The following is a 17,012-nucleotide window of genomic DNA, read 5'->3' on the forward strand; positions in this document are numbered from 1 at the left end:
ACAAAAATGTCTTGAAATTTTGTCTCATTATTTTATTTTCTGAATACCTAATGCCCTCACACGGTGCAAAATAAACAGCATGAGTGGGGACACAGAACCCTGCAACCTGCCCCATCCCCTTACCACCCGGTTTCCTTCCAGATGGGCGTCCTGTGTCATTGAGTTCTCATGTATCCTGCCAAAGACACTGTGCACATATGAGCAAATACAAATATGTGGCCACCCACTCCCTCCCCCCATTTTTCCATAAGCAGCAAACTAGGCCCTTCTACTGTTCACTTTCTTTCCTTTGTACATCTCAGAGCTGGTCATCAGAATATAACGTGGTTCCTGGCCGGGCGCGGTGGCTCACGCCTATAATCCCAGCACTTTGGGAGGCCGAGGCAGGTGGATTACCTGAGGTCAGGAGTTTGAGACTAGCCTGGCCAACATGGTGAAACGCTGTCTCTACTAAAAATACGAAAATTAGCTGGGCGTGGTGGTGTGCGCCTGTAATCTCAGCCACTCGGGAGGCCAAGGCAGGAGAATTGCTTGAACCCGGGAGGCAGAGGTTGCAGTGAGCCGAGATTGTGCCACTGCACTCCAGCCTGGGTGACAGAGTGAGCCTCCGTCTCAAAAACAAATAAATAAAATAAAATAAAATACCCAGCTCCTGGCTGGGTATAATGGCTCATGCCTGTGCTCCCAGCACTTTGGGAGGTCGAGGCAGCCAATAATCCCTTTGTCCTGAAACGGCTGTCCAGAATTCCTTTTTTTTTTTTTTTTCTGAAATAGAATCTCGCTCTGTCACCCAGGCTGGAGTGCAGTGACACGATCTCGGCTCACTGCAGCCTCCACCTCCTAGGTTCAAGTGATTCTCCCGCCTCAGCCCCATGAGTAGCTGGGACTGCAGGGGCATGCCACTATGCCCAGCTAATTTTTGTATTTTTAGTAGAGATGGAATTTCACCATGTTGGCTAGGCTGGTCTTGAACTCCTGGCCTCAAGTGATCCACTCACCTTAGCCTCCCAAAGTGCTGGCATTACAGGCATGAGCCACCACACCTGACTCAGATTCCTTTTTAATGCTCAAATGCAGGGTTTGAGACAGAGCCTCGGGTACCCTGGGCATGTTCTGGGTGGTGCCTGGGTACAGTCCTAGCAGGCTGGGCTAGTAATGGCCTGTGTCTTCCCTACCCCAGACATCTGTGCCTTCTGCCACAAGACCGTGTCCCCCCGAGAGCTGGCTGTGGAGGCCATGAAAAGGCAGTACCATGCCCAGTGCTTTACGTGCCGCACCTGCCGCCGCCAGCTGGCTGGACAGAGCTTCTACCAGAAGGATGGGCGACCCCTCTGCGAACCCTGCTACCAGGTAACCCCTGCAGCAGACCTCTGGGTGCCAGGCACTGAGCTGAGCACTTACAATATGTTGTATCATTTCATTCCCCATACAATCCTGGGAAGTAGGCACTATTGACCCCTTTCACAGATGAGGAAACTAAGGCTCAGAAAGAAGGAGCCCAGTGAAGGCGATTAGTTTCCTAGGGCTGCCTGTAAGAGATCACAACCTTGTTGACTTCCAACAATACGTTTATTCTATCCCGGTTCTGGAGGTCAAAAGTCCAATATCAGCTTCACTGGGCCAAAACCAAGGTGTTGTGCTGTCTGCAGGCTTGAGGGAGAACGCACATCTCTGCCTTTTGCAATTTCTTTTTTTTTAGTTCTTTTTTGGGGTGGGGGACGGAGTCTCACTCTATCGCCTAGGCTGGAGTGCAGTGGCACGATCTCGTCTCACTGCAACCTCTGCCACCCAGGTTCAAGGGATTCTTCTGCCTCAGCCTCCTGAGTAGCTGGGCCTACAGGCACCTGCCACTGCACCTGGCTAATTTTTGTTTTGTTTTTTTTTTTTGTTTGTTTGTTTGTTTGTTTGTTTGTTTTTTTGAGACAGAGTCTTGCTCTGTCGCCCGGGCTGGAGTGCAGTGGCCAGATCTCAGCTCACTGCAAGCTCCGCCTCCCGGGTTCACACCATTCTCCTGCCTCAGCCTCCGGAGTAGCTGGGACTACAGGCGCCCGCCACCTCGCCCGGCTAGTTTTTTGTATTTTTAGTAGAGACGGGGTTTCACCGTGTTAGCCAGGATGGTCTTGATCTCCTGACCTCGTGATCTGCCCGTCTCGGCCTCCCAAAGTGCTGGGATTACAGGCTTGAGCCACCGCGCCCGGCCAATTTTTGTATTTTTCATAGAGACAGGGTTTCACCATCTTGGCCAGGCTGGTCTTGAATTCCTGACATCGTGATCTACCCGCCTCGGCCTCCCAAAGTGCTGGGATTACAGGCCTGAGCCACCACACCCACCTTTTTTTTTTTTTTTTTTTTTTTTTTTGAGACGGAGTCTTGCTCTGTCGCCCAGGCTGGAGTGCAGTGGCCGGATCTCAGCTCACTGCAAGCTCCGCCTCCCGGGTTTATGCCATTCTCCTGCCTCAGCCTCCCGAGTAGCTGGGACTACAGGCGTCCGCCACCTCGCCTGGCTAGTTTTTTGTATTTTTTAGTAGAGACGGGGTTTCACCGTGTTAGCCAGGATGGTCTCGATCTCCTGACCTCGTGATCCGCCCGTCTCGGCCTCCCAAAGTGCTGGGATTACAGGCTTGAGCCACCGCGCCCGGCCCTTTTTTTTTTTTTTTTTTTTTTTTTTTTTTTTTTTTAAGATAGAGACTCATTCTGTCATCCAGACTGGAGTGCAGTTGTGCAATCTTGGATCACTGAAACCTCTGCATCCCAGGTTCAAGCGATTCCCATGTCTCAGCCTCCTGAGTAGCTGGGACTACAGGTGCCCGCCACCATGCCCGACTAATTTTTGTATTTTGAGTAGAGATGGGGTTTTACCACTTTGGCCAGGCTGGTCTCAAACTCCTGACCTCAAGGGATCCACCCTCTCAGCCTCCCAAACTGCTGGGATTACAGGTGTGAGCCACTGCACTCGGCCCCTTTTGCAGTTTCTGAAGCTGCATTCTACTTGACTCCTTCCTCTGCCATCAAAGCCAGCAGTGTAGCATCCCGCTTCAGCGGCCCTGTTGCCACCTCTGTGTCAAGTTACAGGGACACTGTGATGGCATTTAGGACCCACCTGGATAATCAGGATAATCTCCCCCATCTTAAGATCCTTAACTTAGCTGGGCGCAGTGGCTCATGCCTGTAATCCCAGCACTTTGGGAGGCCGAGGCGGATGGATCACGAGGTCAGGAGATCGAGACCATCCTGGTCTACACAGTGAAACCCCGTCTCTACTAAAAAATACAAAAAATTAGCTGGGTATGGTGGCAGGCGCCTGTAGTCCCAGCTACTCGGGAGGCTGAGGCAGGAGAATGGCATGAACCCGGGAGGTGGAGGTTGTAGTGAGCCAAGATCGTGCCACTGCACTCCAGCCTGGGCGACAGAGTGAGTAAATAAGACTCCATCTCAAAAAAAAAAAAGATCCTTAACTTATCCCATCTGAAAGCCTCTTTTTCCGGGCAAGGTAACGTTCACAGGGTCCAGAGATAAGGACCTGAATATCTTTGGGGGCATCTCTTAGCTACCACACGAGGTCACATAAGATGGCCAAGCAGCTGGGATTCTACTCCACACGCATGTGGCTCTGGAGGCTGCCGTCAGTCTTGCCACCATCTCCCCTAGAGCCACAAGGTTCCAATGTTTGATCTCACAGAATCTGTGTTGCTTCCGGGTACCAAGTGCAATCTGGGAGAGCCAGTTGGGATGCCAGCATACTGGAATTTCTAACTTTTGGATGGTTTGTGGTGGCATGTCGAGGGTGGCAACCACCCACAGCCGCATCCCCTGGGTATGTGTGTAGGCCACTCCGTGTGCTTATGATGAGGAACACCTGGAAATCAGCATGTTGAACAAGTGTCTCAGGTGATTCTCATGCATATAGAAGTTTGAAAACGGCTGATTTGAGGGGTTAGAGTATTTGGAGCTGAGACTCTCCAGAAGAATCCAAACAATCCAATCCCAGGCTCACAGGCACTGTGGGAGGAGAGAGGAGCCAGGCCCTCCCTGCCGTGTCCCTGTGACCCCATCAACATGATGGGGGAGTGTCCCTCAGGGGTGAGACACTGGGGGAGGAGGGGTGAGGAGGGGTGTCTAGCTGAAAGCAGCCAAGAGGAAGACTTGATCAGTGTGCTGGGGAGAGAAGGGCCGTGCCCATGAGAAGGAGGGTGGGAGTGGGAGATGCCTCCTACATCTGTCCAGGTGGGGTCAAGGTAAAATGCACAGGAGCACAGCCAGGAAGGAGAGATAGCATGTCCAGGAGAAAAGGTGGAAAGGCTAGAGGGAGGCCCACTGCCCTGCCTTAGGTATCTCTTTATCATTGCTCGGCAGCTTCTATGAATGCATATATACCAGCCAGGCACGGTGGCTCACACCTGCAATCTCAGCACTTCGGGAGGCTGAGGTGGGAGGATTGCTTGAGGTCGGGAGTTCGAGACCAGCCTGGACAACATGGCAAGACTCCACCCTATTTTAAAATAGTTATTTTTTATTAAAACGTGTTTTTAAAGAGAATGCATGTATACCTATAGACCGCAATGTATAGGTGCACTGAAAAATTCCACGTGATTCTCCCGCCTCAGCTTCCCAAGTACCTGGGATTACAGGTGCCTACCACCATGCCCAGCTGTCTTTTTTGTTTGTTGGTTGGTTGGCTGGTTGTTTTTTTTTTGTTTTTTTGTGTGTGTGTTTTTAGTAGAGACAGGGGTTTCACCATATTGGCCAGGCTTGTCTGGAACTCCTGACCTCAGGAGATCCGCCTGCCTTGGCCTCCCAAAGTCCAGGGATTACAGGCATAAGCCACCTTGCCTGGCACATTTCTTCTTAAAGGCGTCATATAAAATTATATTAACTGGCGGCCGGGCGCGGTGGCTCAAGCCTGTAATCCCAGCACTTTGGGAGGCCGAGACGGGCGGATCACGAGGTCAGGAGTTCGAGACCATCCTGGCTAACACGGTGAAACCCCATCTCTACTAAAAAATACAAAAAGCTAGCCGGGCGAGGTGGCTGGTGCCTGTAGTCCCAGCTACTCGGGAGGCTGAGGCAGGAGAATGGCGTAAACCCGGGAGGTGGAGCTTGCAGTGAGCTGAGATCCGGCCACTGCACTCCAGCCTGGGCGACAGAGCGAGACTCCGTCTCAAAAAAAAATAATAAAATAAAAAAATAAAATTATATTAACTGGCTGGGTGCCGTGGCTCATGCCAGGCCGAGGCAGGCAGATCACCTGAGGTTAGGAGTTTGAGACCAGCCTGACCAAAATGGAAAAACCCTGTCTCTACTAAAAATACAAAAACTAGCCAGGCACAGTGGTGCATGCCTGTAATCCCAGCTACTCCGGAGGCTGAGGCAGGAGAATTGCTTGAACCCAGGAGGCGGAGGCTGCAGTGAGTCAAGATCGCACCACTGCATTCCAGTCTGGGCGACAGAGCAAGACTCCATCTCCAAAAAAAAGAAAAATCCTGGGCACGGTGGCTCATGCCTGTAATCCCAACACTTTGGGAGGCCGAGGCAGGTGGATCACCTGAGGCAGGAGTTCAAGAGCAGCCTGGCCAAAATGGAGAAACCCCGTCTCTACTAAAAATACAAAAAATTAGCCTGGGTGTTGGCGCATGTCTGTAATCCCAGCTACTTGGGAGACTGAGGCAGGAGAATTGCTTTAACCCAGGAGGCGAGGTTGTGGTGAGCCAAGATTGCGCCATTGCACTTCAGCCTGGGTGACAAGAGCGAAACTCCGTCTCAGGAAAAAAAAAAAAAAAGGTAGATCTCATGTTAAGTGTTCTTCCAACAATAAAACAATTTGTAAAAGACTGCAATAATACTATGATATGTAAAATAAAGACATCCAAACAGAAGGAAAATGAAAATAGAAAGTGAGACGAGATCAAAGGGAATGTTACGACGCACCGTGTGTGAGGAGGCCAGACAGGGAGGCTCACGCCTGTAATCCCAGCACTTTGGGAAGCTAAGGCAGGTCGATCACTTGAGGTCAGGAGTTCGAAACCAGCCTGGTCAACACAGTGAAACACCATGTCTACAAAAATACAAAAAATTAGCCGGGCGTGGTGGCATGCACCTGTAGTTTCAGCTACTCAGGAGGCTGAGGCATGAGAATCACTTGAACCTCATGTAGAGGATGCAGTGAGCTGAGATTGGGGCACTGCACTCCAGCCTCAGTAACAGAGTGAGACTCTGTCCCAAAACAAAACAAAAATCAAATAACAACAAAAAAGCCCTATAATGGTTTCTAAACGTGAAATGTGGAATTTGGCTCTGAGTTTCCAAGTGGCCAAATGGAAAAGGGAAAGAATTTGAAGGCTTCTTGTCTATATGACAAAAGCACCCAATTCTCCTGAGAATTCATTTTCCCGACCCTGAAGTTTAAGCGAAGTTTCTCCTATGAGCTCTGTGAACCCTGGCCTCAAACACATCCCAGTAACAAGAAATGCAGCCACGGCATCAGGGCATCAGGGCAGTATTCCTTGCAGTAAGCCAAGGATGCAAGGCTAAGCTCAATTTGTTATAAGCAATGGTGGAGGTTTTGGGCGATAGTTATAGGTTGTCTGCAGGCCTCTCCTGTACTTCCCAATTCCTGGGCTCCCGAGGGCAGCCTCCCAGAAGAAGAGACCCTTGTGGGTTGGAGTGGGTGTGCCGTGGATGACTCTGGCAGTGGCCTCTGTCCCAGGACACGTTGGAGAAGTGCGGCAAGTGTGGCGAAGTGGTCCAGGACCACATCATCAGGGCCCTGGGCCAGGCCTTCCACCCCTCCTGCTTCACGTGTGTGACCTGCGCCCGGTGCATTGGGGATGAGAGCTTTGCCCTGGGCAGCCAGAACGAGGTGTACTGCCTGGATGACTTCTACAGGTACGAGAGGGGTTTGGTACCAGGTGGGGTGCAGGGACAGGGTGAGACCCAAGCAGGATGAAGGAGCCGAGCCTGAGTCCTGGGTGCTGGGCCCGAGTTTCCTGTCTACTGGTTTATTATAAAGAATATTACAGGGCTGGACCGGGCACGGTGGCTCATGCCCGTAATCCCAGCACTTGGGAGACTGAGGCGGGTGGATCACAAGTTCAGGAGATTGAGACCATCCTAGCTAATATAGTGAAACCCCATCTCTACTAACAATACAAAAAAATTAGCCAGGCCTGGTGGTGGGCGCCTGTAGTCCCAGCTACTCAGGAGGCCGAGGCAGGAGAATGGCGTGAACCCAGAAGGCGGAGCTTGCAGTGAGCTGAGATCATGCCACTGCACTCCAGCCTGGGCGACAGAGCGAGACTCCATCTCAAGCAAAACAAAGCAAAAAATTAAAAAATATATATAATGTCACAGGCAGGTATTATTAAGGGTTCTGTTTTACCAACCAAGGCACACAGCAGCTAAGTACCCAAAGTCTCTCCACAGGTAACTATTGAAACTCTTGGTAAGTATACACATCCCCAAGGACCTGACTTTCGGGCCCTGCTCTAAAACCCCAGACCTCTGGGTCTGCCCTTGGAGCTGAATGACACAGTGGGGACACATCTGTTGGACTCAGTCCCTGCCCATGAGTTGCTCACCACTCAAGGGGAGCGACAGATGTGTCTCTTAAGAAAGAAGTACTGGCCGGGCGCGGTGGCTCAACCCTGTAATCCCAGCACTTTGGGAGGCCGAGACGGGCGGATCACGAGGTCAGGAGATCGAGACCATCCTGGCTAACACGGTGAAACCCCCTCTCTACTAAAAAATACAAAAAACTAGCCGGGCGAGTTGGCGGGCGCCTGTAGTCCCAGCTACTCGGGAGGCTGAGCCAGGAGAATGGCGTAAACCCGGGAGGCAGAGCTTGCAGTGAGCTGAGATCCGGCCACTGCACTCCAGCCTGGGCAACAGAGCCAGACTCTGTCTCAAAAAAAAAAAAAAAAAAAAAAAAAAAAAAGAAGTACTGACTGGGCACGGCGGCTCACACCTGTAATCCCAGCACTTTGGGAGGCCAAGGTGGGCAGATCACGAGGTCAGGAGTTCAAGACCAGCCTTACCAACATGGTGAAACCCTGTCACTACTAAAAATACAAAAATTAGCTGGGCACGGTAGCGCCTGCCTGTAGTCCCAGCAGCTCAGGAGGCTGAGGCAGGAGAATCACTTGAACCTGGGAGGCGGAGGTTGCAGTGAGCGGAGATTGTGCCATTGCACCCCAGCCTGGGTGACAAGAGCCAGAAAACTCCGTCTCAAAAAAAAAAAAAAAAAAAAAGGCAGATGAGATGGGTCCCAGCCCCACTGAACACAGTTCTCAATTCAGACAATCTCCAGTGATGCTGGGAAACCAGGTCTCATTACACAGGTCTCTCCACCTGCTCCTGCCAGGAAGAAATAGACATCTCTGCTTATAGCTGCTAGTGCAGTCCCATAGCAACGGGACTGAAATTGCTCAGGAGGTGAACACCAGCCAGCCCGAGTTCTGACAGCTAATTAATTTATGTGGTTGTGGCAGGAACGCCTCCCAAGCATGAGTTTCTTTGCTTCTAGGAAATTCGCCCCCGTCTGCAGCATCTGTGAAAATCCCATCATTCCTCGGGATGGGAAAGATGCCTTCAAAATCGAGTGCATGGGAAGAAACTTCCATGAAAATTGCTATAGGTGTGAGGTGAGTAGAGCCCAGGTGATTTAATAATATTCCATCACTGCATGCCAGGCCCTTGGCTGGGTTGCTTGGACATGGGGACAGGTCAGGGTGGGGGCTGTACTCTCAAATTGCTCACTGTCCGGTAGGAGAAACAAGAGATGCTGGAAATACAACTATAGTCTATTATCAACTCTTTGACTATAGTCTATTATCAACTCTTTGCGTTAATGATAAGAAACCAAATTCGGCCGGGTGCGGTGGCTCAAGCCTGTAATCCCAGCACTTTGGGAGGCCGAGACGGGCGGATCACGAGGTCAGGAGATCGAGACCATCCTGGCTAACACGGTGAAACCCTGTCTCTACTAAAAATAGAAAAAACTAGCCGGGCGAGGTGGCGGGCGCCTGTAGTCCCAGCTACTAGGGAGGCTGAGGCAGGAGAATGGCGTAAACCCGGGAGGCGGAGCTTGCAGTGAGCTGAGATCCGGCCACTGCACTCCAGCCTGGGCGACAGAGCGAGACTCCGTCTCAACAAAAAAAAAAAAAAAAAAAAGAAATTGTCTCTTTTAAATTGTTTTTATTATTTATTTATTTATTTATTTATTTATTTATTTTTGAGATGGCATCTCACTCTGTCGCCCAGGCTGGAGTGCAGTAGCGCGATCTCAGCTCACCGCACCCTCCGCCTCCTGGGTTCATGCGGTTCTCCTGCCTCAGCCTCCCGAGCAGCTGGGACTACAGGCGTGCGCCACCACGCCTGACTAATTGTTGTATTTAGTAGAGATGGGGTTTTACCACGTTGGCCAGGTTGGTCTTGAACTCCTGACCTCGAGTGATCCACCTGCCTCAGCCTCCCAGAGTGCTGGGATTACAGGCATGAGCCACTGCGCCCGGCCAGAATGGAAGTCTGTAGATGTGACTGGAGCGTAGAGGGCTGGGGTTATGGTTAATGTTTAGGCCAGAGTGAAGGAAAGGGCTGCGGTGCCAGGCTAGAGAGTCTGGACTTTAGGCTGCAGAGAGGGGTCAGGCTGAGATGGGCGAGCTGATTAGCCCAGGTGTCATCACACGCAACTTGGCGATCAGAAGGGTCCTATGCTAGCTTTAAAGTTCTGCTATTGCTCTCTTTAAATTCTTGAATTTTTATTTTTTATTTGTTTATTTTTTTGAGACGGAGTCTCGCTCTGTCGCCCAGGCTGGAGTACAGTGGCCGGATCTCAGCTCACTGCAAGCTCTGCCTCCCGGGTTTACACCATTCTCCTGCCTCAGCCTCCCGAGTAGCTGGGACTACAGGCGCCCGCCACCTCGCCTGGCTAGTTTTTTGTATTTTTTAGTAGAGACGGGGTTTCACCATGTTAGCCAGGATGGTCTTGGTTTCCTGACCTTGTGATCCGCCCGTCTCGGCCTCCCAAAGTGCTGGGATTACAGGCTTGAGCCACCGCGCCCGGCCAAATTCTTGAATTTTTTTGTTTGTTTTTATTCTAATTAATTAATTTATTTATTTTTGAGATGGAGTCTTGCTCTGTTGCCCAGGCTGGAGTGCAGTGGTGCGATCTTGGCTCACTGCAAGCTCCGCCTCCTGGATTCATGCCATTCCCCTGCCTCAGCCTCCCGAGTAGCTGGGACTACAGGTGCCTGCCACCACGCCCGGCTAATTTTTTTGGTATTTTTTAGTAGAGATGGGATTTCACTGTATTAGCCAGGATGGTCTCGCTCTCATGACCCCGTGATCCGCCCGCCTCAGCCTCCCCAAGTGCTGGGATTACAGGCTGTGAGCCACTGTGCCCAGCCTTTGTTTTTAATAGAGACAGAGACTGGAGTCAGGCTGGAGTGCAGTAGTATAATCATAGCTCACTGTAGCCTTGAAAGTTTGGGCTCAAGCAGTTCTCTCACCTTAGCATCCTGAGTAACTGTAAGTACGGGTGCGCACCACCACACCCAGCTAATTTTTTTTATTTTTTAAATTTTTGTAGAGATGACTTTGCCCAGGCTGGTCTTGAACTCCTGGGCTCAAGCGATCCTCTCACCTTGGCCTCCCAAAGTGCTGAGATCACATGCGTGAGCCACTACCTACGGCCTGAAATTCTTAATTTTTTTTTTTTTTTTTTTTTTTTTTTTTTTTTTTTTTTTAGAGACTGAGTCTCACTTTGTTACCCAAGCTGGAATACAGTGGCATTATCTCAGCTCACTGTAACCTCTGCCTCTCAGGTTCAAGCAACTCTCTTGCCTCAGCCTCCTGAGTAGCTGGAATGACAGGCTCGCACTACCGTGCCCAGGTAATTTTTGTATTTTTAGTAGAGACGGGGTTTCGCCATGTTGACCAGGCTGGTGTTAAACTCCTGATCTCAAGTGATCCGCCTGCCTTGGCCTCCCAAAGTGCTGGGTGGCGTGAGCCACCACACCCAGCCAAAATTCTTAATTTCTGAACAAGGGGCCCCACATTTTTATTTTGTCCAAGATCCTACAAATTATGTAGTCAGTCCTGCTGAGGAGGCTCAGAAATCCTCTCCCACCCCTTCTACTTCCGGCTCCTTGTCACTGAAGCTTCTGTCTTCTCCGGTGATGGTGACAAGGTGGCAACTTTTATGGGGGGGACCTAAGTGGAGAGCCCCAGAGCAGATCTCTTACACGATGAGTATTTCGAAACACTTGTTCACTCCCACTTATATAAACAGATACTGGGACCCAGAGACTATTTTCACTGAGGTTGTCAAAGGAGCTGGGTAGAGAAGTTGATAAATTGCTGCGTAATTACATTGTCTTTGTTGGTTATAGTTCAAAGTCCTGCTGATAGCGCATTTTGAAAGCCCAATGAGGAAGTTTAAATGCTGTTATCCCCACCGTTGTCCTAATGAGTCCAGCAGTGACTGGCACTTTCCTGAGCCAGGAAGTCAGGAAGCGAATAACCCCCACAGTGGTCTTGATGACTTGGCCAAGGGTGGTGTAGTAAGTCGGCATTTGGACTCCAGAAGTTATGTGTCAGAAGATGAGGCTTCTTGACCAGGCACGGTGGCTCATGCTGGTAATCCCAGCACTTCGGGAGGCCCAGGCGGATGGATCACTTGCATTCAGGAGTTCAAGACCAGCCTGGCCAACATGGCGAAACCCGGTTTCTACTAAAAATACAAAAATTAGGCCAGGTGCAGTGGCTCACTCCTGTAATCCCAGCACTTTGGGAGGCTGAGGCAGGCGGATCACAAGGTCAAGAGATGGAGACCATCCTGGCCAACATGGTGAAACCCCATCTCTACTAAAAATACAAAAATTACCTGGGTGTGGTGGTGTGTGTCTGTAGTCCCAGCTACTCGGGAAGGTGAGGCAGGAGAATTGCTTGAATCTGGGAGGCAGAGGTTGCAGTGGGCCGAGATTGCACCACTGTGCTCCACACTGGCAACAGAGTAAGACTCCGTCTCAAAAAAAAATTAGCTGGGTATGGTGGCGCACGCCTGCAGTCCCAGCTACTTGGGAGGCTGAGGCAGGAGAATCGCTTGAACCCAGGAGGCAGAGGTTGCAGTGAGCCGAGATTGTGCCACTGCACTCTAGCCATCTACCCTGGGCAATAGAGCAAGATTCCATCTCAAAAAAAAAAAAAAAAAAAAAAAAAGTGAGGCTCTTGAAACACAGCAGCCTGGAAGGAGTTGAGTGCTGTTACCTAAGAAGAAAATGGGTTTCCATGCACTGCCCACACCCACATCTCACCATTTCTACTTGCTTTGGGGTCCATATTATTTATGACTATTGTTGGAAGGATAACAGTGCTTTTATATATAGGTAGTATTTTTAAATTTATAAAATGCTTTCATTGACATCACCTTATTTAATCCTAGTGACAGTCTTGTGAGATGGGATTTATTGTCCCCATTAAGATGGGGAAACTGGGCCGGGCGCGGTGGCTCAAGCCTGTAATCCCAGCACTTTGGGAGGCCGAGGCGGGCGGATCACGAGGTCAGGAGATCGAGACCATCCTGGCTAACATGGTGAAACCTCGTCTCTACTAAAAAATACAAAAAACTAGCCGGGCGCGTTGGCGGGCGCCTGTAGTCCCAGCTACTTGGGAGGCTGAGGCAGGAGAATGGCGTGAACCCGGGTGGCGGAGCTTGCAGTGAGCTGAGATCCGGCCACTGCACTCCAGCCTGGGTGACAGAGCGAGACTCCGTCTCAAAAAAAAATAATAATAAAATAAAATAAAATAAATAAAAAAAATAAAAAATACAAAAAAAAACCTAGCCGGGCGAGGTGGCGGGCGCCTGTAGTCCCAGCTACTCGGGAGGCTGAGGCAGGAGAATGGCGTGAACCCGGGAGGCGGAGCTTGCAGTGAGCTGAGATCTGGCCAGTGCACTCCAGCTTGGGTGACAGAGCGAGACTCCGTCTCAAAAAAAAAAAAAAAAAAGATGGGGAAACTGGTGGGGTGCAGTGGCTCACACCTGTGATCCCAGCACTTTGGGAGGCTGAGGCAGGAGGATCACTTGAGCCCAGGAGTTCAAAGCCAGCCTGCACAGTAAGACCTTATCTTACGAAAAATTTGAAAAAATTAGCCAGGCATGGTTGTACCCATCTGTAGTTCCAGCTACTTCGGAAGCTGAGGCAGGAGGATTGCTTGAGCCTGGCAGGTGGAGGCTGCAGTGAGCCATGATCATGCCACTGCACTCTAGCCTGGGTGACAGGGCGAGACCTTATCTTTTTTTTTTTTTTTTTTTTGAAGAATGTCATTCAGGAGCAGGTTGTTCAGTTTCCATGTAGTTGAGCGGTTTTGATTGAGTTTCTTAGTCCTGAGTTCTAGTTTGATTGCACTGTGGTCTGAGAGACAGTTTGTTATAATTTCTGTTCTTTTACATTTGCTGAGGAGTGCTTTACTTCCAATTATGTGGTCAATTTTGGAATAAGTGAGATGTGGTGCTGAGAAGAATGTGTATTCTGTTGATTTGGGGTGGAGAGTTCTATAGATGTCTATTAGGTCTGCTTGGTGCAGAGATGAGTTCAATTCCTGGATATCCTTGTTAACTTTCTGTCTCGTTGATCTGTCTAATGTTGACAGTGGAGTGTTGAAGTCTCCCATTATTATTGTATGGGAGTCTAAGTCTCTTTGTAAGTCTCTAAGGACTTGCTTTATGAATCTGGGTGCTCCTGTATTGGGTGCATATATATTTAGGATAGTTAGCTCTTCCTGTTGAATTGAGAGACCTTATCTTTAAAAAAAAAAAAAAGGGGGAGGGGGGAATAGGCAAACAGTCTCAGAAAACTGGTTCCAGCCATGCTTGTGTGGGCTGGGTTCAGTGAGGTTTCAGCCACCGCACAGCTGCCTTGCAGAGGTTGTGGGACTTGGTGGTAGATGAGGTGTTTTCTCCAGTTGGTTCTAATTTAGGAGAGGTCTGACGTGGCCCTCCAGCATGTGTTACAATGCCAAACAGGTGGCACAGATGCTGCAATTGTGTAGCCCATGGTCCACTTGAGAGACCCAAGTGGCCTTGCAGGGAGGAGACACACAGGAGCACCTCACCCAGCTGACCATGGAGCAAGGCAGATTGCAGACCCTGGTCACTACGGCATCATGAGGCCCACCTGTGACCCCAAAGTAGTCCCTGTAGGGATTCTTTTTTTCTTTCTTTTGAGACGGACTCTCACCCTGTCTTCCAGGCTTGAGTGCAATGTCATGATCTCAGCAACCTCCGCCTCCCGGGTTCAAACAATTCTCCTGCCTCAGCCTCATGAGTAGCTGGGATTACAAGCACCCGCCACCACGCCCAGCTAATTTTTATATTTTTTGTAGAGGTGGGGTTTCATCATGCTGGCCAGGCTGGTCTTGAACTCCTGACCTCTTGATCCATCCGCCTCGGCCTCCCAAAGTGCTAGGCTTATAGGGGTAAGCCACTGCGCCCGGCCCCCTGTAAGGACTCTTTTGTGGGATCAATGCAGCTTCCAAAGGGTGCCCAGAACCAAGTCTCTGTGCACAAATTGTCCCCTCGGTTACTCTCCAGCATGTGCCCAGGTGAGGTTTCTGGGGCAGAACAGTGATGTTGGTAGAGTTTGGGCCCCGAGTCCCAGTCCCTGTGTTCCTCATTCTGAAATCCTTTGGTGATTCGAAAAATAGAAAATATTAATGTTGGCCAGGCACGGTGGCTCACACCTGTAATCCCAACACTTTGGGAGGCCGAGGCGGGTGGATCATGAGGTCAGGAGATCGAGACCATCCTGGTTAACATGGTGAAACCCCGTCTCTACTAAAAATAAAAAAATAAAAAAATAAAATTAGCTGGGTGTGCTGGCGGGCACCTGTAGTCCCAGTTACTCGGGAGGCTGAGGCAGGAGAATGGTGTGAACCCGGGAGGCAGAGCTCCCAGTGAGCCGAGATTGCGTCACTGCACTCCAGCCTGGGCGACAGAGTGAGACTCCGTCTCAATAAAAAAAGAAAAAGAAAAGGAAAATATTAATGTTTGTGCTGGTCTGGTCCCAGCTCCAGAACCAGCTGTGTGACCTGGGGCAGAGCCTACTCCTCCCTGGACCTTGGTATCCCTCCTGTGAAATGAAGGGACTGGACCAGACACTCATCAGCAGATACCATAGCTGCCAGGGCTGGGGTGGGCTGGGCTGGGGACTTGGCCATAAACAGGGTTCCTGTCTCGCAGAACTTATGTTCTAAAAGGACTGTTGAGGCTGGGCGCAGTGGCTCACACCTGTAATCCCAATATGGGAAGCCAAGGTGGGCAGATCACTTGAGGTCAGGAGTTCAAGACCAGCCTGACCAACATGGCAAAACTACGTCTCTACTAAAAATACAAAAATTAGCTGGGTGTGGTGGCGCATGCCTGTAATCCCAGCTACTCAGGAGGCAGGAGAATCGCTTGAACCTGGGAGGCAGAGGTTGCAATGAGCTGAGATCGTGCCACTGCACTGCAACCTGGGCGACAGAGCAAGACTCTGTCTCAAAATAAATAGTAAAAACACATTTTAAAAAATAATAAAGGGGTTATTAAGGCCCTTCTAGCCCCAACTTTCCCTGAACGCTCAGGGGACTTCCTCAGGTGTCCTTAGTTCTCCTGACGGTGAATGTCTGTCCTCTCCGGCACCTCCATGTGGATTAAAGCCTCCCTGTGTGCCTGTGTCTCATCTTCCCTTATGGAGACCTGGCCCAGGTGTTGGGAGGGCAGCAACGAGCATCCTCCTTCCTCCCGCTTAGGGAGTGTATCCACTCATGTAGTTGGTTTATGTGGCAGATGCTGAGTGAGTCCCTCCCCTGTAAAGGCAGCGCCCAGGCCCAGGGCGGGTCCACATGTGTCTTTGTCTCCTCAGGACTGCAGGATCCTCCTGTCTGTTGAGCCCACGGACCAAGGCTGCTACCCCCTGAACAACCGTCTCTTCTGCAAGCCGTGCCACGTGAAGCGGAGTGCTGCGGGGTGCTGCTGAGAGTACCTGCTGGGCAGTGAATGGACCACTAGCCCCGGCTGGGGCCCTTCCCTTACTTGGTTTCCCTTCCTGACCTGCTCTTGCACACTTTCCTTCTGAGCCTCCATGGGGACCAGCCTGCAAGTCGGCCCAGCCTGTCCAGGATACAGTGGGGCTGAGTATCCCCAGGCCTTCCACTCCTCCTCTACCCTCTGGGCATCAGAAGTCTCCTGAACCATGAGCGTCACCCCCGGAATTCCCTGCTGACCCCACTCCACTTCCAGGGAAAAGCTGGGGGAAGTTGGACCCCTCTCACTGACTAGCTGTCTGGTAGGGGTGCTGGGACCAGCCTGGCTTGCAGGGTTGAGCTATTTGAGGAACAACTCCAAGGTCCCTTAAAAAGGGCTTTTTAGAGGCTGGGCAGGGTGGCTTACGCTTGTAATCTCAGCACTTTGGGAGGCCAAGGTGGGTGGATCATTTGAGATCAGGAGTTCAAGACCAGCCTGGCCAACATGGTGAAACCCTGCCTCTACTAAAAATACAAAAACTAGCTGGGCATGGTAGCAGGTGCCTGTAATCCCAGCTACTGGGGAAGCTGAGGCAGGAGAATCACTTGAACCTGGGAGGCAGAGGTTGCAGTGAGATTGCACTGCAGCCTGGGTGACAAGAGGGAAACTCTGTCTCAAAAAAAAAAAGTGCTTTTTAGACTGGGCGTGGTGGTTCATGCCTGTAATCCCTGCACTTTGGGAGGCCAAAGCAGGCAGATCACTTGAGGTCAGGAGTTTGAGACCAGCCTGGGCCAATATGGGGAAACCTTGTTTCTATTAAAAATGCAAAAATTAGCTGGGTGTGGTGGTGCGCACCTATAATCCCAGCTACTTGGGAGGCCAAGGCAGGTGAATTGCTTGAACTGGGGAGGTGGAGGTTGCAGTGAACTGAGATGGCACCACTGCACTCCAGCCTGAGCGACATAGCGAGACTCTGTCTCCAAAAAAAAAAAAAAACAAAAATACTTTCTGAAAA

The 17,012-nt window shown here is 50.6% G+C and overlaps 1 protein-coding gene across 1 annotated transcript in view; it reads left to right on the forward strand.

Moving 5' to 3' along the window:
• The window catches only part of FBLIM1 (filamin binding LIM protein 1), a 29,940-nt gene extending 13,262 nt beyond the window's left edge, over positions 1-16,678 (forward strand). The window contains 4 exon segments of the mRNA XM_030913598.1: positions 1,181-1,350; positions 6,704-6,882; positions 8,519-8,636; positions 15,897-16,678. Of these exon segments, the coding sequence (XP_030769458.1) occupies positions 1,181-1,350; positions 6,704-6,882; positions 8,519-8,636; positions 15,897-16,010 (581 nt within the window). The 3' untranslated portion in view covers positions 16,011-16,678.
• The last annotated feature ends 334 nt before the right edge of the window (positions 16,679-17,012 follow it).

The sequence above is a fragment of the Rhinopithecus roxellana genome, chromosome 12, assembly GCF_007565055.1.
Source record: "Rhinopithecus roxellana isolate Shanxi Qingling chromosome 12, ASM756505v1, whole genome shotgun sequence".
Lineage (NCBI taxonomy): Eukaryota > Metazoa > Chordata > Mammalia > Primates > Cercopithecidae > Rhinopithecus > Rhinopithecus roxellana.